Source organism: Malania oleifera, chromosome 12, assembly GCF_029873635.1.
Source record: "Malania oleifera isolate guangnan ecotype guangnan chromosome 12, ASM2987363v1, whole genome shotgun sequence".
NCBI lineage: Eukaryota > Viridiplantae > Streptophyta > Magnoliopsida > Santalales > Ximeniaceae > Malania > Malania oleifera.
The window spans coordinates 24,928,512-24,950,073 of record NC_080428.1 but is presented as its reverse complement, the minus strand read 5'-3'; the positions used below and the strand labels follow the sequence as shown (position 1 = coordinate 24,950,073).

Below are 21,562 nucleotides of genomic sequence, written 5' to 3'. Positions count from 1 at the left end.
GGGTCAAAATGTCTCCAATAGCCTCAGCATCCATCAAGCTGTATATGCTTGTCATAGAAGCCGATCAAGACCAAATACCTCAACATATGTATTTCATAATATGGCCATAAACACAATTTACACACTCCCACTGGCCCAAAATATCAAGGGGATTTAACTACATCCAATCTATTTACATGTTCCTAAAAAACTTTAGTGGTCAATCCCTTAGTGGGTCTACAATCATTTGCTTTGTAGCTATGTGCTCAATATGAGCTTGTCTATCTCGTATTTTCTCTCTAACAAACAAGTACTCGATATCTATATGCTTCGAGTGGGAAGAACTCTTGCTGTTTTCAAAGAAGCTAGCAATAGCAATATGTTAATAACGATCTCACAACGGAATCAACCACATGGAGTGTTGTGATGAAATTCTGCAGCCACAAAGCTTAACTAGTTGCCTCGTAGCAAGTTATGAACTCTACCTCCATAGTCAACGTAGTTGTACGAGTTCGTTTCACTCTTCTAGGATACAACTCTTAATGCCATCATAATTATACAACTGAATGTGGATTTTCTATCATCCACACAACTTGCATGGTTGGCATCAGAATCCATTAACGCAACGTGATTTGATCACCTATAAGTAAGCATGTAATCTTTAGTGCTCTGCAAATATTTCATGATCTTCTTTGCATCCCTCCATTGACTTACGCTAGGATCACTCAAGTATTTGCTAGGATACCAATTGCGTAGGCAATGTCAGGGTGTTTTCATACTTGAGCAGACATAAGACTACCAACAATTGAAGAATAAGGGGCTTATTTCATATATTTTCTATCATCATCATCATCATCATCATTCTGAGGATATGAATTTCTTAAGAGTTTCTCACCTTTCACTATGGACACTATACATGATGAACAAGAATGCATGTTAAATCTATTCAAAACTAATGTAGGTTTTTTTAGATGGGCCAAGGATACTCAGAGATCTATCATGATGAATCAGTATGCCTAATACAGAGGAGGCATCACCAAGATCTTTTATCTGAAATTGTCTTAGCCATACAAGAATCACCAATTTACACCCACTCATCCTCAGGTATACGCAAGGATCGACTGGACGGAAGGAAGTAACAATTTCATCAAATTTCAAATACCAATATCTTGAGGCTTGCTTCAACCCATAGATTGATTTCATTAATTTACATACTGGGTTGCTCTATCTCGGATCCCTAAAAACCATCTAGTTAATTAATACACATATCCTCAAATAGGTCTTTATTAAGAAAGTCTGTTTTAGCATCCTTCTGATGAAGTTTTAAATTAAAATGAGCTATGAGATCATAAAATGAGTCTTTCTTAGATGCCAACCTTGCATCTAGCAAGCAACTCCATTGAATCCTGAACTTGATTATGATGCATGATGCTAACTCATGACACATAACATTCATGTGTTCATGTTCGAGAGTTATCTACTAAAATCATCTAAATTACATGTTTTTGAATTCTTTGGGATCTCGTTAATGGAGATAGCATTATTTGACTCAATCACTAATATTATGGGTAGGACAATAGAACTTAAAGCCTCTTGAGCCAGTGCAATAACTAATGAAGTAATTATTAACATTTTTAAGGTCAAGCTTCTTTAACTATGGATTTAAGATCTCACTTCCACTTTGCACCAATAACATGGAAGTGTCTCAAACTACGCTTTTACACCACAGTCGCATATATAATCAATACGAGGGTCCATGATTCTATGTAATTTCATCATATGCATCTTCCACCAACACTCATCGCCACTATTTGATCTCACAATTTTGATCCTCTACCATATTTTGAGTTGAATCGAAGCCTTAAATGCCTTAAATGTATTTAATGATTCAAATTTTTCATGAATGAGCTAAACACAGCTATAGTGGGAAAAGTCATCAATGAAGGAGATAAACTACTTTTAATCTCCCATCTCAACAAGAGTAAGAGGACCACAAATATCTATATGAATTAATTCTAGATGTTTTGACTTCTACCCCTTTGGTTTTAGCTCCAGCTGCAAGTTTTCCTTTTATACAGTCAACAGAAGTTCCAAAATTATGCAAAACACCTTAATCAGTCTTTCCTTCTCTTTTTAGAAGTACCCTTGAGTAAGTTTTCCATCGACTCCATTATGCATTGACAAATCAATCATCTAAAACAATCTTATATCAACTATCATTGAGACTAATGGATCTAACAACAACGGAACTATTACTACAATCAACTTTACCATCGATAGATGAAAGGGTGTTGCTACACCTATCTGAAGGAAACAAAATTCCTTACAATAAAGTACCATAAGTGATGTTTCCATAATCCCAAAAATTATACCAAGATTGTTGAAACCTAATCATTGTTATTTGCTACACTTTAACTTTGACTCCATTGACAATGTGATCTTTTAATCTTTTGGCAACATCTTTCGGTTTTTTGGATCTCTTCACATAGCCTTTATATTTTCAACAATTAATTTATTTATGTCCTAGGTTATTAAAAAACCCAAACAGTTTAAGAAAAAAAGCTTCCACCTTTTGACATTTTTGGTTTTACTCTTCCTTATCACGTTTTCTTATTAAACCATATTTCTGACAATTAATTTATTTATGTCCTAGGTTACTAAAAAACCCAAGTGGTTTTAGAAAAAAGCTTCCGTCTGTTGACGTTATTGACTTTACCCACTCTTATCATGTTTTCATCTTAAACCATAGTGGCATTATTTTATTTGAACTCCATTAGTCCTTTAATGCATTTCAGGAAGTTGTAAGTCATCATGAATCAAGGGAAGGGCCTTTATGATCCATTAAACTAGAAAATTCTTTCCTTAAGTTGACTTTATTTTATTCAATTTACTACGGCAACAGTTACTAAGCTTCACAATATGCTCATGCACCCCATTATATATGTCATCTACCTTAATGGAAGTCAACAATATTTGATAAATTCTCCTTACAAGTTTCAACTTTATTGAACTTTGAAAACGCATTAATGAGAAATTTGATGTTTCTTGATATTCTCAGGTCCAAGCACACTCTGCCTTATGAACTTTTCCATTAAATGCTAAATAAGTATCAAATGGACTCGATTTGAATATTCCTAGTTTTCATAGCATGCCTTATTGTTAGGGGAAGCAGTTTTAGTCGGTTTTACAAGCCCATTTACTCTCATTGCTAAGTCAACATTCAGCAAGATCAACCCTAAGTGACTCAATTTTCTCCTCAAAATTGGTCCTGGATGATGTTTTCATGGCAGACACTTACATAGGCAGAGTAAAGAGGAAATAATAAATGAACATATTTCATTATGCATGCAAAATAAAATTATGCCATACTCTACGTTCCTCATCTACTCAATCATAGGGTACAAACCAAAATCTCCAAGTCATTGGAGTCCCACCTAAGGGTCTTGGAATCCAAAAGCTAAACCAATTTCATCATGGTCAAATCAATTTTAGGGTACAAAATCAAAATCCCTAGGTCATTGTAATCTTCCGAAAGGGTTTGAACTACAACATCTAAACCAATTTTCTTATGGCCAAGTCAATTTTGGGGTAAAAAATCAGAATCCCCAAGTCACTATTGGCCTGCCTAAGGGTCTCAAACTACAATGCTTAAACCAAATTCATCTCACGACAAAGCAAAGTATCAAATATCATACAACCAGAAATTCAAAGAGGGGCAGATTCAAATTAGGGCTTTAAAACAGTTATCAAAGCAACTTCTTTTGGTGGAGCTGAGTGAAAAAAGTAATAATGTTGGAGGGGGATGCAGATCCCATCTTAGATTGCAGTTCTCTGGAGATTCTTGTTGTGGAAACCTGGGAAGAATGTGAAAAGTACAATTAGATTTTGAAGAGATATGAAATGATGATGAGGCTTTCAAACTGTGTGCAAGTATTGAGAAGAGGCATTGGGAGGGTAGAAAGGTTGGTAGGAAAACTAGGGAAGAGGCGTGAAAGAAAGAGGGAATTGAGAAGATTGCCGTGTTCCATTAATTCTGAATAGGAATACTCTTAGCAAGGATATTGACTATCATTGAATTCAGCTGGTTTTTGGGGGATCTATGGAGTGGAAAAGCACTTCTTAATTTTGAGAATATGTGGTGGGAGTTTGGCCAAGATGTGGTGGGGTCATCCAATTGTAAGAGGAGCAGTGGCACTTTTGTCCTGGTAAGCAAAGATAAAATTACTGAAGTAAAGCTGAAAACAATGAACAAGGAGGAGAATTTTTTTTGGGGGGGGAGGGGGGGGGGGGTGTTTACTTTTCCAAAAGTAATCTGTTGTGCAAAGTCATGAGAGTAGACAGAAAAGAAGCTGGATGGGGGATTAAAGAAAAGAGATAAGAGGACAAGTTTGAAGAAGGAATTGAGAAGCTTAATTGAGATGAGAAAATATTCTGGACACTGAAATCTAGAGTTTTTATGGCTTTAGAGGAGATAAAAGTGCAAAATTCTTTCATTGAGTTGCAATCAGTGACTGGGGATTGAACTTTGTTGATTCAGTTGAGGAGATGGAAGAAATCGCCACATAAGAGTAATAAACTTGGGGAGGAATAAATTCTTATTCTGAGCTGCTATTTTAGGTGTGAAAACTTTGTGAGATCCATGCTTGATGGTTTGGAAGTGGTTGGGCTTGATTCAGAGGCAGCAAACAGGTTAGAAGTAAATTTTGAGGTAGTAAGAGATCTTTTGGTCATTTTTTTAAATAGCTCCCATGATTAGCATATTATAAAGGTAAATAGTGTTGCTGAAAGTGGGACCAGTACATGTTAAATAATGAGAAACATGTAATGGCTGTGAATTTATTTCAATGTTACAATCTTACGTAAATTGGTATATTTGCTTATCCTAATGGTTATTTTGATCATTTAGCATTATTAATATGTGCTAGAGTTATGCTAGTGTCAGTTAGTAAGGGTATTATGATCATTGGCATGTACTTGACATATATTGCTAATAGTGGGGAGACCTATCATGGAGGTTAGGTCTTCGTTTTACCCAATTATTTAACATGGTATGCAATGCCTGACATAAACCCTATCACAAAACCAAACCCTAAAACTGATTGTCCTATGCAACTCTACTGTTATGGAGGATCATCCGTAATTTTAGAGGTTAGAAACAAGTCTAGAATTCATTGGAAAACCTTGCAGTTCCTGAAAATTTCCTGGAGAACACTGTCATCTTCAGAATTTCAATAACCCTTCCATGTTTCACAAAACCAACACCATAACCATTCATAGAACCCTCCGATTGTAGGTGGGTGAAATTTTGTTGCCGGAGGGCCACCCGCATGCCCCCATGCACAAGCCAATCATCGGCAGGTCCATCCCCACACGCTGGTCTGTGAGGCCTTTTTTTCTGACCATTTATGCTTTAAATCTTTCCATAGACCATAATATCAAGTTCATGCTTTTTGTTCAAAGATTCAACCTTTTTCCATCATTCACTCGTGGCAATTGGTTAGTTCTTTGGTATTATTAAGGTGATCAGTTGGTTCCTTGTGGCAGTGGCAGTGTTTATAGGCTACTTTTGTTGGGCTGTGTCTGTTACAACTGATTATTGGTGACTAGTTCATGTTTGAATAAATGGTTCACTCATTTGTGGTTGTTCAGTCAGCTCGGAAGTTCACTTTTGGAATTACAAGAGCATTTTGTTTGCTCTGTATTTCTGATTTGCTGCTGTATCGAGGTTGTGTGTGTTAGGATGGTGACACCAAGTCCCAAAACTGTGTTTCCCTTGCCAGGCACTTGTTCAGGTGAACAACATATTATAACTATCTTATTAGAGGAAGAATCTTCTACGTTCTTACAGCATTAGACATCCCAACAATCATCTCATAACATTGCATCTTTTGCTTAGCAGGGTAATCCTACTGCGTATATTGAGGTATCTCTCTCACTAGTCCTTGGGTTATTGACTCTACTGCCGCTAACCATATGATAGGTGTAATCAACGTCTTTTTTGGCCTTAAGTATCCCGAAAATCTTCTTAAAGTTACCCTTGCTAATTGGTCCACTACTATAGTTAAGGGGATAAGAATAGTAGATCCTATTCCCTCCATTATACATTCCCAAGTCCCCTTTCAATCTCATGTTAGTTAGTGAGCCTACAAAATCACTAAATTGTTCTGTAACCTTTTTTCTTGATTTTGTGGTTATTCAAGGTCTAAAGACGAGGAAGACAATTGGCACGGGACATGAGGCTCATGGACCATACTACCTTGAGTCACTCTCTCCTCCCATGGCTTTCACTGCTGCTCCTCCACCACTTCACATCCATTGTCGCCTTGGTCATTCTTTCTTTGACAAGTTAAAACGACTAGTTCCTACCTTGAGTTTTATGTCTAATCTTGAGTCTAAGTCTTGTCAGTTGGGAAAACATCATTGTGTACCCTTTGCTTCCCAGGTCAAGAAATGGGTGATTAGTCCTTTCATGCTAGTTCATTTTGATGTTTGGGGTCGTAGTCATGTCACGTCGAAATTGGGGTTTCAGTACTTTGTTACATTTGTTGATGAGAACTCCAGGATGACTTGATTGTATTTGTTGAAAGATCGTTATGAGTTTAATAACTTTTGTGCCTTTTGTTCTCAAATGAAGACTTAGTTTGATATGCAATTAGGATACTTTGTAGTGATAGTGCTAAGGAGTAATTAAATACCCAACTCAGTGCCTATATGACTAATTCTTATATGATCCATTTGTCATTTCGTGCTCACACTCCACAAAAAAATGGAGTTGTAGAGCTGAAAAAACAGACATTCTTGAAGTCATTTGTGCCCTATTGTATCGTATGAATGTCTCTAAATTTTTTTGGAGTGATGTCTGCTCATTGCTTGCTCTCTCATTAATAAATTGTCATCCTTTGTCCTTGGTGATAAAATCTCATATTTAGTTATCATCCCTAAGTTTCCTTTGTTCTCCCTTCCTTGTATATTCAGTTGTGTGTCCTATGGTCATCATTTAACTTCAGGAATGGATAAGTTGGATTCTCATTCTATTGAATGTATTTTTATAGGATATTCCTATACTCAAAAGTGATATTGATATTATAGCCTACTTTACATTGATTCTTTGTCTCTTTTGATGTCATCTTTTTTGATTCTACACCATACTACTTTGATTCCTTGACTTCTGTTGACCTTGATGAGTCCCTTCCTTTGCTTTGCCTTCTAGCCTTTCAGATCCTGACCTATTATATGTGCCCAACCCTCTTACATATATGTGCAGTTTAAGATCCTCCTCATCGTTTGGATCATCCCAATTTGTAGGTATAGACACAATGACTCAAGGGAGGAGAGCCCCCTTTAGCTTCTACTTCCCCCACCTCTAGTTCCCTTATCAGATGATCCTATATCCCATGACGTTGATCCTTCCAGAGCTTTTTGGAAAAGTAAGCAAACTTATACCTAACATCCAAACTCTAATTTTGTTTGTTATGATTTCTTATCATCCTCGTACCATTGTTTTGTTAGTACTCTGTCTTTTGTTACTCTTTCAAAATCTATTTCTAAAGCCCTATCCCATTCTAGGTGGACTGCAATGGTTGAAGAGATGTGTGCACTACATGATAATGATACTTGGGATTTGGTACCACTTCCTCTTGACAAGTCTGTTGTTGGTGGTTGTTGCGTGTACAATGTGAAAGCCAATCTTGATGGTTCTATAGCTTGTTTCAAGGCCGGCTTTGTTACTAAGAGATATATTAAAGTGTACAATTTGGATTATTAATATACATTCTCTTTGGTCGCTAAATTTTTCTTAGTTTGTTAATCTCCTTAGCCACTACTTATCATTGACCTCTACGTTAGTTAAGGACTTGGGACCATTGAAGTGCTTGCGTGTAGAAGTATCGAGATTTCATATGGGAATTGTCTTGTCATAGAGAAGGTATCTTCTTGATCTTTTAGATGAGATTTGGCCATTGGGATCCAAACTTGTTGATAAACCCATGGATCCCAACAGTTAGTGCTAGATTAGTGCCAGATTTAGGTGATTTGTTGCCTAACCCATGACACTACCATAAACTTGTTGGAAAGTTTAAGTATCTCACAATCACTCGACTAGATATATCTTTCATAGCAAGTGTTCTGAGTCAACTTCTCAATTTTCTAAGAACAAGTCATTGGGATCCAATAATTTGCATCTTGAGATATCTAAAAGGTGCATCTAGGAGAGGTCTCTTATATGAAGATTGTGGTCGCACTCATATTTAGGGATATATGGATGCAGATTAGATAAGATCCCACAACTTGGTACTATTAGGGTGCAAATGAACGGAGCTGAGCAGAGCTTTAACGTGGTCAGGCTTGTATCGATAAACTAAAGAATCAGCTCTTGGTTGGGCTTGAACCAAAATGAGCTAAAAAATCTGAGCTCATGCTTGGCTTGGAAATAAATCTACAAGCTTGGGCTCAGGTTTGTTTGCCACACTAAACCAATTTAAATAAGGTCCACGAAGATGGACACATTCAAAAGGCACATTCAAGCTTGGGCTCAGGTTTAATTAATGGGCCTTTGAGAGGGCCAGCTGCAAGAAGAGCAGCCTAGGCTCAGCCACAAGTCTTAGACTTAATTAGTGGCTATGATTTCAGGTAATTGGTTGGAGGGGGTTGGGTATTTATAAAGGGAGGAAGGGTCTTCCCTTCTTCTCTTAGTTGATGTGGGTCAAGAGAGAATCCCTCATAATTTCCACATGAGATGTTCCTCTTGAAGGAACCCCAACTATCATACACCTCTGTCTAGTGAGGAAAAAAAAAAAAAAAGATCCATTAGCCTTACACATCCCACCAAAATTAGGTCCAAAGCTCTCCTCCTTCCTCTCCATCTATCTCTTTGCTTGCATGCACTTTTCTAAAGCGAGGAGAAGAGGATATTTTTTTACATAGATGGGTTTGGTTATTATGATCTATCTGCTTCTGATTTGTTCTGCCTTATTCTATGCTTCGGCTGCTCTTTCCTGGAAAGGCCAGAGGAAGGCAAGATCTGCGCGCCAATGCTCAGGTGTATGGCATGCCGACGCTGTCAGCCGGCTGGCAGCTGCCTTGCTGCAGCTACTGCTGCGCCAGCAGCATACCCTGCCAAATCAGACTACTCTGCCAATGTTTGATTTGCTGGCTAGCTTATTACTTACATATTTGTTGATTCTTTCTATGATATATATAATCAGGGTATTGTGTGTTAAGGGGTTGTCTGGGGTTTTACTGGAGAATGTATATGGTTTGTAATTTTTGATGAATTGATGATAAGGTTGATGATGATAATTGGATTTTTAGTTGGTCTTTTTGGGCAGTTTTACAATTTGAGTTGATGTTGTTGTCATTAAGGATTCATGATTTTAATGAAGCATAGATGTCCCTGAGTCTCCTGTCTCCTTGAGCAGAAGCTATTACACTGTTTTTAAAAGTCAGATCACAATGAATATAAGAAAGAAAGCTATTACACAGCTCTTCTTTTAGTCTAACAAATTAAAATTTTCATATTAAGAAAATATATAATATTATAAGTAAATATATACAATTGGTATTTGTTCCTAAGTAGAAGCCAGATTGCACCTTAAGGGCCCCTAATGTGAGTTATTATTGGGCCTAATTAAGCTTCTCATGAGCTGAAATGCGGCAAGCTCGTTTGTGTTCAACCATGGCTTGCTTATTAAATGAGCTTGAAAATTGGGCTTGGGAATTGTTCATTTATATAACAAATGAGGCTGAATGAGCTCTTACAGAGCTGAGCTCCTGAGCTGCTGATGAGTGACTTGGTTCAAGTGCTGAGTCAAAGTATAGGGCTATGGCTCACATAACATGTGAACATGTTTGGTTGGAGAAAATGTTGGAGACTCGAAGTTGACAATATAGAAAAGAAATATGAACTTACTAATATTATCAATATATATATATATATATATATATATATATATATTAACAAACCTTATGAAATTGTTATTTGATGCATTTCTTGTGAATTCTAAGAAAAAAAAAATGTTTTTGTTACCCTCATTATAATCTTCTCCCGGTCCCAATCTTCACATGGCTTATTGAGAATGATTTTTTGAAAGTATAAAGAAAAATGAGAAGAAAAATTATATATATATATATATATATTATATATATATTTGCTGTAACAGTCCTGTAGCTGCTGTTATGTTGTGGCTTATCAGCAACTATGGTTCTGATTTTTCCTCCCACCGATTTAGTGGTGTGTACTAGTATTGGGAATTAAAAAAAACTGTTACATAGCGACTGCAGCCTCTATTTAAAACCATGTCTATGGTGCTTAATGGAGACAAAGGTCCTGCTTGTTTCAAAAACTGAAAAAATAATTGTCATTTGACAGTATGTTCCATTGAGCCAAAACAGTTGTTTCTAGAAATTTTGTGTGGTCAATTTTTTAAAAAATGGAAATGGAAATGATATGAAACAAACCAACCCATTTCCAAATGCATCCTGAGTTTGTAATGATCCAATTTTTTGATCCTTGAATGTAGTCTGTAATGTCAATGTCATTGTCATAAACGTAGATCATAAGCTTGTATTGTTAAGCTTGAAGTATAATATTTTTCTTGTCAAATTAAGACCCTTCAGCTCCCTGCATGGCAGCAATTACATATTTTTCCCACATCGTATTCTGCATAAACTAAACCCTGCATAAACTTGATCTTGGATAAAAAAAAAAATGATGCAGGACCAGCATCCTACAATGTTACTCTCAATGCCAGTCTCCATAAAACTATACATAGGGGCCTTTTTATATAGGCTTACAATGTTTGGAGCGTGAGAAACTAAATTAAGAAACCTAATTTAGCCAAAATACTAGTTTCCTTAATGAGAATAACCTAGAATCTTAAAGATATAATCTCAAAAGATAAGGAAACTAATTAAGAAACCTAAAATAAATTAAAACTAGTTTCCTAAATAATAATAGCCGAGAATTTTTTTTCCCATAAATATTGATATCCTAGAATCTAAATTTACAACCCTAATAAAAATAGCCTAGATAAAGGAAACGAAATTACAATAATTGTAAATCTACTCCATGCTAGCCACATCACTAGGTTTATTCTGTGTATTATCTACTAATGATTAAGTCAATAGGTGTTGGTGTGGCACCTTTAAATTTGTGTTACCTAATATAACACCAAAAAATTATTTAAAAAATTGTCAGAACTAAAATTTTAAAATTAAGTATATGTCTCCAATAAGCTCTCTAAGTACCCACATACCTCTTAACTCCCCCATTCTGGCCCTTCACAATCACAATTCCAAACTTCCTAGCATCTTTATTAGAGATATGGTGTGTATATGTGCATGCATCATATGTGCACCATTTCTAGTTATAGCCTTATGTGTAAGATCTAATCAATCAATCATAGTTTGTCTCATGGCAGAAACTTTCATAATTGTCATCACATTGTTCTCTGTAGGAGGAGACAAAGTCCCTGTTTGATGAATTTGTATACCTAGCAGGCCAAATACTAGAAATGCATACTATCAGACAATCCAATCCCCTCTGGATTGTATAGTGATAATGTGATAGATAATTAGATATACTGTTGTATGGATGTGAGGCAAGAAATCTTGGGAACTGTGGGGAGTAAGGGGATTAAACTTCATATTTGGCCTGTCCAAGATAGCTCTTGATCTAATACCGAATAGGCTTAAATTAAACTAGTTTTGAAGCTTTGATAAAATGGCCAAAAGTTGGCAAAGTTTTTCAGTGGTCACTCTACACTAATGGATTGCAGAGGCAGTTAAGTTCCCTATGACAGTTGCCCAAAGGGACTGAGATGGTGGGTGTTTGCATCTCGGTTCTTTGGTAACTACTCCTTCCTCTGGGCTGCCTCTTCATGACTACCAAATGTCAGTTGCATGCATCCCTTTGCACGGCACCTTTCACTTTTTTGGTGGCTGCCATGTGCTCGAACAATACCAGTCTTAGTTCTACTAGAAGATCCCTTGATACTATTCAGGGGTGAGGGATCATCTTAGCCGAGTCCACTTACTCCACAAACCTACATTCCACAGTCAAATCCAATTAGGTGTCAGTATGTCAGGCAATTAACTCATCTTACTACTGAGCCAACAATTGAACTTCAATTTTGAAGGAAATTATGAGCGTCTCAATTTACTAAAATTTCGATCACAGTTTCAATTTCAATAGAAATTTTGGTTTTGATTCAAAAAAAGATCTGAAAATTATAATAGAGCATAGAGCTGAATTTAAACTTTGGAAAACTTTTAAATAGATGATTTTGAATGATTTAGAAAAAAAGTTAAGGGTCTCAATTTACTGAAATTTCGACCAAAGTTTCGATTTTGATAGAAATTTTGGTTTGATTTAAAGAAATATCTGAATTTATTAATAGAGCATAGAGCTGAATTGAAACTTTGGAAAATGTTAAAATAGATGATTTTGAATAATTTAGAAAAAAATTAAGTGGCCCAAATTTTGATCTTTTTTTTAAGAGTTTTTATTTTACATTTATGAAAATTTGGCTGAAATTACTGAGATATCAAGTTTCAGATAAAGCCCACATATTGCGAAAGTAAAATTGGAGCTTGATTTCGTTTCGAATCCTATTGAAATCCAAAATTTCAAATGATGTTTTGGTGACATTAAACATGAGATCATGGTTAGCATTCTTACTTGAAATAGGAAGGTGGATTACTACATATCCATCATAGAGGAAGTGACTGGGAAGACTTAATTCCATTAAATAAGAAATGAAGGAATCCAAGAGTTGAAACCTATTCTCATTGGACTATACCTAGACCTTAATGTATGCGGGTGTAGATAAATGGTGTTGTCAAAATTTGGAAAGTTCTCTAAAATTTCAAAATTTTGATAAATTTCGTTAGAATTTTGAGATTTTCATGAATTTTGATGAATTGTAGAAATTTTGATGGATAAAGCAGAGATTGAGTGATTGACTACCATTTTGATTTTATGGGTGATAGAAAATGTAAATTTCAACAACTTTGTGGAAATTTAATGTCATGTACTGAGCTGCTCATATATCATATTCAACTTCATTTTGGTTGATGTAATTGCCTTGTGGTTGGCCATGTGGCCACATGCAAGAGTGCCATGTGGCTCTATTATCACTTACTATGGTTTTAACTTATGGAATTGGTGTGCATAGAAATCCATGTTTCGGCACATTGCATAAGTGATTATGGTCAATAATTGACATTTTGCCATTTTATAATCTTTTTCCTTTGTGTTGTTCTTTTGAGTAGGAGTCATTTAAAGCTGACATCAATTTTCACCATCAGTCTAATTATTTTTTGTCACTTCCCATTTCCTTGAGACAGATGTTAGGATTCCCAAAGCAATTGGGATTTTCTATCTAATGATACGATTCCCAAATCAATTGCGTTTTCTAATTAATCTGTTATGATTCCCAAATCAATTGGGATTCTATTTATTGTTGGGATTCTTTTTAATGTTAGGATTATTTAATGTTGAGATTTTTATTTAATGTGTTAATATTCCCAAATATATTGGGATGAGTCCATTAAGGACTTGGATTGAGATATTTTGCATTCTTATTAGGAGTAAGTTTCCCTACTCCATAATATGTAACCCTATATGGCTTTTCCATTGAAGTAATGACATAATTCATAGCCTTTGGCTAATTTGGCGGCAGATCCCCTTGAAAGTGATCAAACTCTATTTTCTCTTACTATTTTCCCTTCTTTAAATTTTCCTAATTTCTCTAGATAAATCCTAAGGTCTTATCATTTGGTATCAAAGTCAGCATTCTTGTGGTTGCCGTTAACCAGCCGAAAAAGGCAAGATCTTGGAATTCTTGATCTTCACTCATATGCAATGGCCTTATAAAATTCAGTAGAGTCCTAGATGGAAGGTAGGCTAAAGGTTGAACTTAGAAAAATACGTCTCAACTTGAAGAGATCAGGCATCACTTTCTAAGCTACTCATTACATCTTCCCATAAAGAGGGAGGAGATGATGCCTCCACATTAGCTAATCATAGGGAGCAGTCGTACATGCACGAAGGAGGTTACCAAGGAGAGTGTGATCATCGTCCTTCTCGTATGAAAGTGGAATTTCCTCAGTGGGACAATGGTGGCCCTTCCAGTTGGGTTTCTAGTGTTGAAAAATACTTCGGTTTCACTACACTCTAGAAACATCTAAAGTTGAGATTGGTTCTATTAGTTTGGATGGCGATGTTATTCAATGGTATGATTGGTTTGAAGCCTATTAAGGAATGCCTTTATGGGCATAATTTGTTTTTAAATTACTTGTCCAATTTGGGCCCACTAGATGTGAGAATATCAATGGAGAGCTTGCTAAAATACATCAGACTAACACTCTCTTGGAGCACCAAACATGATTTGAGCGACTATCAAACAAGACTAAAGATTGGAATGAGAACCAACTCGTTAATACTTTTATTGAAGGTCTCCTACTTGACATTCATCGTGGGGACAAAGTGCGTTGGCTACAAACTATGACTGCTGCAATTTCCTTTGCACAAGTAGAAGTTGAGAGAAGAACGATGTCGTTCCAACAAGCCCATTGGCAAGCAAAATGTTAGCAACACTTTCACACCACCTGCTCCTCGCAATCCTCTTGCCAAATAATTGACTCAGGAGGAACTTAAATAGAGAATGACAAAATGGCATTGTGATGAAAAGTGGCAGAGGGTACCGTTGCAAAAAGGGAGGAATGTTGATAATTGAACCAGTGGAGGAGCCAGAAGAGGTTGAGGATGAGCCCCTTTTATTTAGATCAGGAACATATGGAGTCTAATGATAATGATGATTCTATCACTTCTTTTGTTCATGCTTTAGCTGTTTATGCTTCCCTAAAATGCCAACCTATTGCTATCTTAATTGGTATAGGTAGCACTATAGTTTCATGCACACTAAAGTTGCTAAACAACTAGCCTATCCTTTGTAGTAATGTAAAAAGTTTGATGTGAAGGTTGCAAATGGAAGGACCTTGACATGTCTGAGCAAGTGTCCAAAGGTTAAGCTTACTATGCAAAACCATGGATTGTAAGTTGATTTCTTTTTGCTACCACTAGAAGAGTTTGATGTTGTTTTGGTTATTGAATGGTTAAGGACTTTAGGTGGTATAGCTTGGAATTTCTCTAAACTGGTTATGAAATTCTCCGTGAATGGCTGGAGTGACTCTTTAAAGGCAAATGTTGTGGTAATGTCACTACAGTTTCAAGCCATCGTATGGAGAACCTCTTTAAAAAGGAGTGACATGGCTACCTGGTACAACTTAGAGCACTTGAGTTACAACATCATCTATCCAAGATGAAGGGCTAGACTCTTATTTCAAAATTTTATGACCTATTTGCGGAGCCACTGGTATTGCCACCTCAGTGATCGCATGTTCATTGCTTTCCTCTATTGCCAAGTAGTGTTCGTACTAATGTCCGTCCTTATCACTATCCTTATTTTTAGAAAGTAGAAATGGAAAAGATAGCGAAATAAATGTTAGATGCTGACATAATTCAACCAAGTGTCAGCTCATATTTTTCTTGTCTTATCGGTGAAGAAAGATGACTCTTGGCAGATGTGTGTTGATTATTGAGCATTGAACGAGAACATAGTGAAGGATAAATATCCTATCCTTGTCGTGGATGAATTGTTTGATGAGATGGGAGGTGCCCAGTAGTTCACCAAACTCAACTTGAGATTAGGCTATCACTATATTTGTGAAGACTGCGTTTAGAACTCACGATGGCCATTACGAGTTCATGGTCATGCCTTTTGGATTAGCCAATGCGCTTTCGACCTTCTGAAGTCTCATGAATGACATTTTTTGACCATACCTATATAAGTTTGTTCTTATATTTTTTGATGATATCGTAATATATAACTCATCCCTTGAAGATCATTTAGGTCATTTGCAAATCGTACTCACCACTCTTTGTGAGCATCACCTGTTTGTCAAGAAATCTAAATGAGTGTTGCCAAATCGCATGTGGAATACCTTGGGCATATTGTTCTCAAGAAGGTGTTTCAGTTGACCCTTCTAAAATACAAGTGATGACAAACTGGCTTATTTCACAAACAATCAAAATACTTCGAGAATATTTTGGGGTTGGCTAGTTACTACCGCAAGTTTGTCAAGGATTACAAAAATATTAGCGCTTCATTGACCGCTCTAATGAAAAAGGATGCATTCAAATGGAGTGACGAAGTTGAACAAGCCTTTTTCAAACTTAAGCATGCAATACCCACGACACTAGTTCTTGCTTTGCCATATTTCAACAAGGTGTTCATCTTTGAGTTTGATGCATCAGGAGTTGGCATTGGCGCAGTTTTAATGCAAGACAGACGCCCCATTGTATTTTACCAGTAAGACTCTTTCTCCATCCCACATCGGCATGTCTGTTTATGACAAGGAGATGCTAGCCATTGTGCATGCAATTATAAAGTAGAAACTGTATTTAATTGGTTGACATTTCTGAATCCGAACTGATCGCAAGAGCCTGAAATATTTTTTGTAGCTACAATTTCTTCCATGGAACAACAAAGGTGGGTCATTAAGTTGTTGGGCTATGACTATGATATTATTTACAAGGGACCGAGAATGTGGTGGAGGATGGACCCTCACAACTTCGTGAACAAGTTGAACTTACAACTATTTTTGTGCCTGCATGTTCTATTGTTGAACAAATTGGGAAGGAATGGTGGCAAAATCTGGAGACTATAGGTATTGTCGAAAAGCTACAAAAAGAGGCAACTTCAGTCCCTTTTTACTTTTGGTACTTTCTAAACTTACTGTATAAAGGGAGGATTTTATTAGTGTCTAATTCGGCCCACAAGCAAACCATACTGCAAGAATTACAAGCATCACCGGCTGCAGGTCACTTTGGTTTTCTTAGAACCTACAATGCCATTTCTTAGGAATTTAACTGAAAGGGAATGAAGGGTGAAATCAAAATTTTGTGGCAGAATGTGATGTTTGTCAACAACGGAAAGGGGAAACTGTGGCAAGTCCAAGCTTTCTATAGCCTCTTCCTATTCTAGAAGAAGCTTGGACTGATGTCTTCATGGATTTCATTGGGAAACTACTATCTTCTCATGGTATCTTTACTATTTTTGTTGTTGTGGACTGTCTCAAAATATGCTCATTTTTGTGCCATAACTCACCCTTATATAAGAGTTGCTTGTACTTTGGTTTAGAATATTGTCAAGTTGCATGGAATTCCTCAGTCTATTGTCAGTGATCGTGACAAAGTCTTTACCAGCAACTTTTGGAAGGAGCTTTTCCATTTGCAAGGAACACAATTGAATATGAGCAGTCCAGATCATCCACAATCAGATGGGCAAACCAAAGTTGTTAACAGGTGCTTGGTGACTTATCTTCGTTGCTTTGCTAGCGACAAACCGAAGGATTTGGTGCGATAGGTCCCATGGGCGGAATGGTGGTATAATATCACTTATCATTCCTCCATCAAGTTGACTCCATTCAAGGTTGTTTGTGGTCAAACTCCTTCTGTTCTTGCTAGGTATTCAGGTGGATCATCCAGAGTTGAACAAATTGACAAGGAGTTATATGATCGAGATAAAATGATTCCGCTCTTCAAGGAAAATCTTATTGCAGCTCAAGATTGTATGAAATTGCAATCTGATAAGCACAATAGTGAAAGGGAATTCTCTGTGAGAGGTTGGGTATTTCTCAAGCTACAGCCCTATTGACAGATATCTGTGATTGTTGGTTCTTCAATGAAGTTGTCTCCTGAGTTCTATGGGCCTTATAAGATCCTGAAATGTGTGTGTCCTGTTGTTTATTGTTTTGACTTACCAATAGGTTCCAAGGTACGTTCATTTTTTCAAGTCTCTTATCTAAAAAATAAGTTAGGGGAGTAAGTTACAGTGCAGCGCAACTTGCCCGATGTTGCACGTGTTGGTGAGGTTCAAGCGCAACCACAAGCAATTTTGGATCGCCGAGTGGTCAAATGTAGAAGTCAAGACATCATAGAAGTTTTGTTCGTTCACTGGTCTCACTTACCATCTGAAGCTGAAGATGCAACTTGGGAAACATCAATTCTTGGAGGAAAGATTCTCAGAGTTTTTACTGTTGCTCAGCCTTGAGGCAAATACTGATTTAAAGGAGACGAGAATGTTAGGATTCCCAAATCAATTGGGATTTTCTATTTAATGATAGGATTGCCAAATCAATTGGGATTTCTAATTGATTTGTTATGATTCCCAAATCAATTGGGATTCTATTTAATGTTAGGATTATTTAATGTTGGGATTTTTTTTTAATGTGTTAGGATTCCCAAATCAATTGGGATTGAGTCCATGGATTGGGCTATTTACATTCCTAATAGGAGTAAGTTTCCCTATAATATATATATGTAACCCTATGAGGCTTTTCGATTCAAGCAATAAGATTATTCATAGCCTTTGGCTAATTTGGGTGCCAATCCCCTCAGTGATCAAACCCTATTTACTCTTACTATTTTCCCTTCTTTAAATTTCCCTAATTTCTCCACGATACCCTAGGGTCTTAGCAACGGTATTAAATTCTCCTGTTATATTTGGTTGGATGTGTCTTGTATAGGTCCTCAACTGTCTGCAGTACCCTTTTGCTTTGTTCAAATTGAACTATGATGAATTGGATGGTGATCATGGAGCATATTTTTTAATGAATTTAAAAGTTATATAACGATTGGGTAATATCTTTCCCATTTGAAGATTTATAAAGTTTTTTTTGTTGGTATGAAATTTTGCATTTTTGGAACCCAAATTAAAAGTAATCATAGTCCATGTTTGACATTCTTTGAAGTAGCCAATTGGTATATTATCTCAAATAATCTTCCCCACCCCTCCACCCTCTTGCTTTTGCTGCTGTTGTTCGAGCAAGGTTATGACTTCTAAACTTTGCTGTGGGAGCATGTTTTAGTTGTTCCATATGAATCATGTTAATAATTTTCATGTATTATTTAAATGATATTTAGATATTTTAAAGACACATTTACCTGCACAATCTGGCTATGCTTCTACAGGATATTGAATTATCTAAGGAAATTAATGAGTCATTCAAACTATCCTCTCAAGCCAGAACAAAACTCCCATCAGGAATTGAGATGAGTGTCCATGTCTTGACAACTGGGTAGGTTTCAGTCATATTTTATCCATATTCTTCAACCAAACATAATCCCTTATGTTCCCATGTTTGGGTGGTTGGGCTGCAGGTACTGGCCAACATATCCACCAATGGATATTCGGCTTCCTCATGAACTGAATGTGTATCAGGTAGGCAGAAGATGCAGGTGGCAATTTTCCAGTTTTAGCCTTAGTCACCTCCTTTTATCTAATTACTTGGCACTTTTTCCCCTGGTTGTGCAACAGGACATTTTCAAGGAATTCTACCTGAGCAAGTATAGTGGGAGGCGGTTGATGTGGCAAAATTCTTTAGGTCATTGTGTGCTGAAAGCTGACTTTCCCAAAGGCAAAAAGGAGCTTGCAGTTTCTCTTTTTCAGGTTCGTCTCATTTGGGTCTGTGCCACATCTTGTTTAATGGTTTTCCATCTTTGTTCATTTGTTTTATCTGGTGCCTTGTACCCAATTCCTGGAGTATTAATGCATGTTTGGGTTGTATATTGTGATCCAGACTGTTGTTTTGATGCTGTTTAATGATGCTCAAAGGCTTAGCTTTCAAGATATTAAGGACTCTACTGGCATTGAGGATAAGGAGTTGAGAAGGACTCTGCAGTCCCTTGCATGCGGAAAAGTCCGGGTCCTTCAAAAGGTGAGTGGTCATTGCGGGTCTTATATGTTGTCTTTAATTGACAAATCCAGAAATTATTGGTCATGCATCCTTTTCTTTTTCTTTTAATCCCTTTCAATATACATTTTTTTACAGTTGCCAAAAGGAAGAGATGTGGTGGATGATGATGCATTTGTGTTCAATGAAGTATTTACTGCTCCTCTCTACCGTATAAAGGTGCATATCATTGTTTTGTACTAGTGAAAATGGTGAAAGAGAGCTTTAAGCTCCTATGAGCATTGTAGATGGTGCTACTTTTCCTTGTCTATATGACGAGCTGTTTTGAGGCACTCAAGTATTGAGTACAGAGCAAGCTCACGATGAGCTATTTTTTTGAGTCTCTTTGTTGGTACTCACATAAAGGAGCTTTTGCCTTATGTTGTTTCGAGTGTGCAGGTAAATGCTATACAGATGAAAGAAACAGTGGAAGAGAACACAAGCACCACTGAAAGAGTGTTCCAGGACCGTCAGTATCAGGTTGGCCTTTGTACATTCCAGCTAATTTCGACTAATACTATGGTCCCATATATTTTGATGCTGTAAACTAGCCAAGTGACTTTCTGCATTTTACCTGGATATATTTGAAGGTTGATGCTGCCATTGTTCGGATAATGAAGACGAGAAAAGTGCTGAGCCACACACTCTTGATAACCGAGCTCTTCCAACAGGTAAATTTGTTTCTTCGTCCAACAATTTTTTAATAATCCTCTAGGTTTATTTGCAAATCACACGGTGCCACTGCACTTAAAGAAGAGGTGTTTAGCAACTAAAATAACCTTGAATTTGACAAGAATTGTGACTTGGGTGGTGAGGGTATGAAATGAACTGCATTGGGTAATCGTGATTTTGTTTTTGGTAAACAGCTGAAATTCCCGATAAAGCCAGGTGATCTGAAGAAGAGGATCGAAAGCCTCATTGACAGGGAGTATTTGGAACGTGACAAGAATAATCCGCAGATATATAATTACCTGGCTTGACACATTTTGTCTCGCTAAAATATCTCTTTGTAAATGACATGGGGGAAGTGTAGTTCTCTATAGGAGGATGCTGGCCAGCCCCCTTTCACATTTATGTACAGTTGTATCCTTTCATTTTGTTGTGCTCAAGACCTTTTTAACTGTAAAGTATTACCTATCAATTTATGTTACTTTAGATTACTCCCTTGCTATGGACGAGAGTACTGGAATAAGTCGTGCATTTTCAAACATTAAAGTTCTGAAACAAAAGCTCAGGTTAAGGTGGAAAGAAGTAGAAATGGAACGAACTAAATAATTGAATTAATGAGCAAAAATAAATTTACCTTATTTTTGGTTTGAGAATGAAAATTGAAGTAGAAAAAGAATCCAAAAAAAGGCGGAATTTAATATGGAATAGGAATTCAATTTAATTTTCTTACTAGCATTTGAAGTTCTGTAATGTCTTCTATAATAAAATGAAAAATTAGTGATTTTTAAAAATAGAATCTCTTAATGCATAATTATTTAATTTTATATTATTATTTTTATTTTATAATAGTGAATTTTATTAGTGTTAATATCATTTTTTATTATTTTTATTCTAATTATTATCCTTAAAATAATAATAGTTCTATTTGTTATCATTATTTTTGTAGTATTAAATATTATTGTCATTGTAAATTATTAGTTATTATTGTGTTTTTATTGTCTTTATAATAATTATTGTCCTTAAAATAATAATAATTTTTTTTCATTTATTATTATTATTATTATTATTATTATTATAATTATTATTATTATTATTATTATCATTCTTGTTGTTTTAATCA

At 36.2% G+C, this 21,562-nt stretch overlaps 1 protein-coding gene across 1 annotated transcript in view; it reads left to right on the top strand.

Annotated features, from left to right (window-relative positions):
* Nucleotides 1-20,933, top strand: part of LOC131144194 (cullin-4) — a 53,376-nt gene extending 32,443 nt beyond the window's left edge. Inside the window, exons 10-17 of the mRNA XM_058092661.1 lie at nt 19,013-19,119; nt 19,202-19,262; nt 19,359-19,490; nt 19,621-19,758; nt 19,873-19,953; nt 20,173-20,253; nt 20,364-20,444; nt 20,640-20,933. Of these exons, the coding sequence (XP_057948644.1) occupies nt 19,013-19,119; nt 19,202-19,262; nt 19,359-19,490; nt 19,621-19,758; nt 19,873-19,953; nt 20,173-20,253; nt 20,364-20,444; nt 20,640-20,753 (795 nt within the window). The 3' untranslated portion in view covers nt 20,754-20,933. The remainder of the gene's footprint in view (nt 1-19,012; nt 19,120-19,201; nt 19,263-19,358; nt 19,491-19,620; nt 19,759-19,872; nt 19,954-20,172; nt 20,254-20,363; nt 20,445-20,639) is intronic.
* The last annotated feature ends 629 nt before the right edge of the window (nt 20,934-21,562 follow it).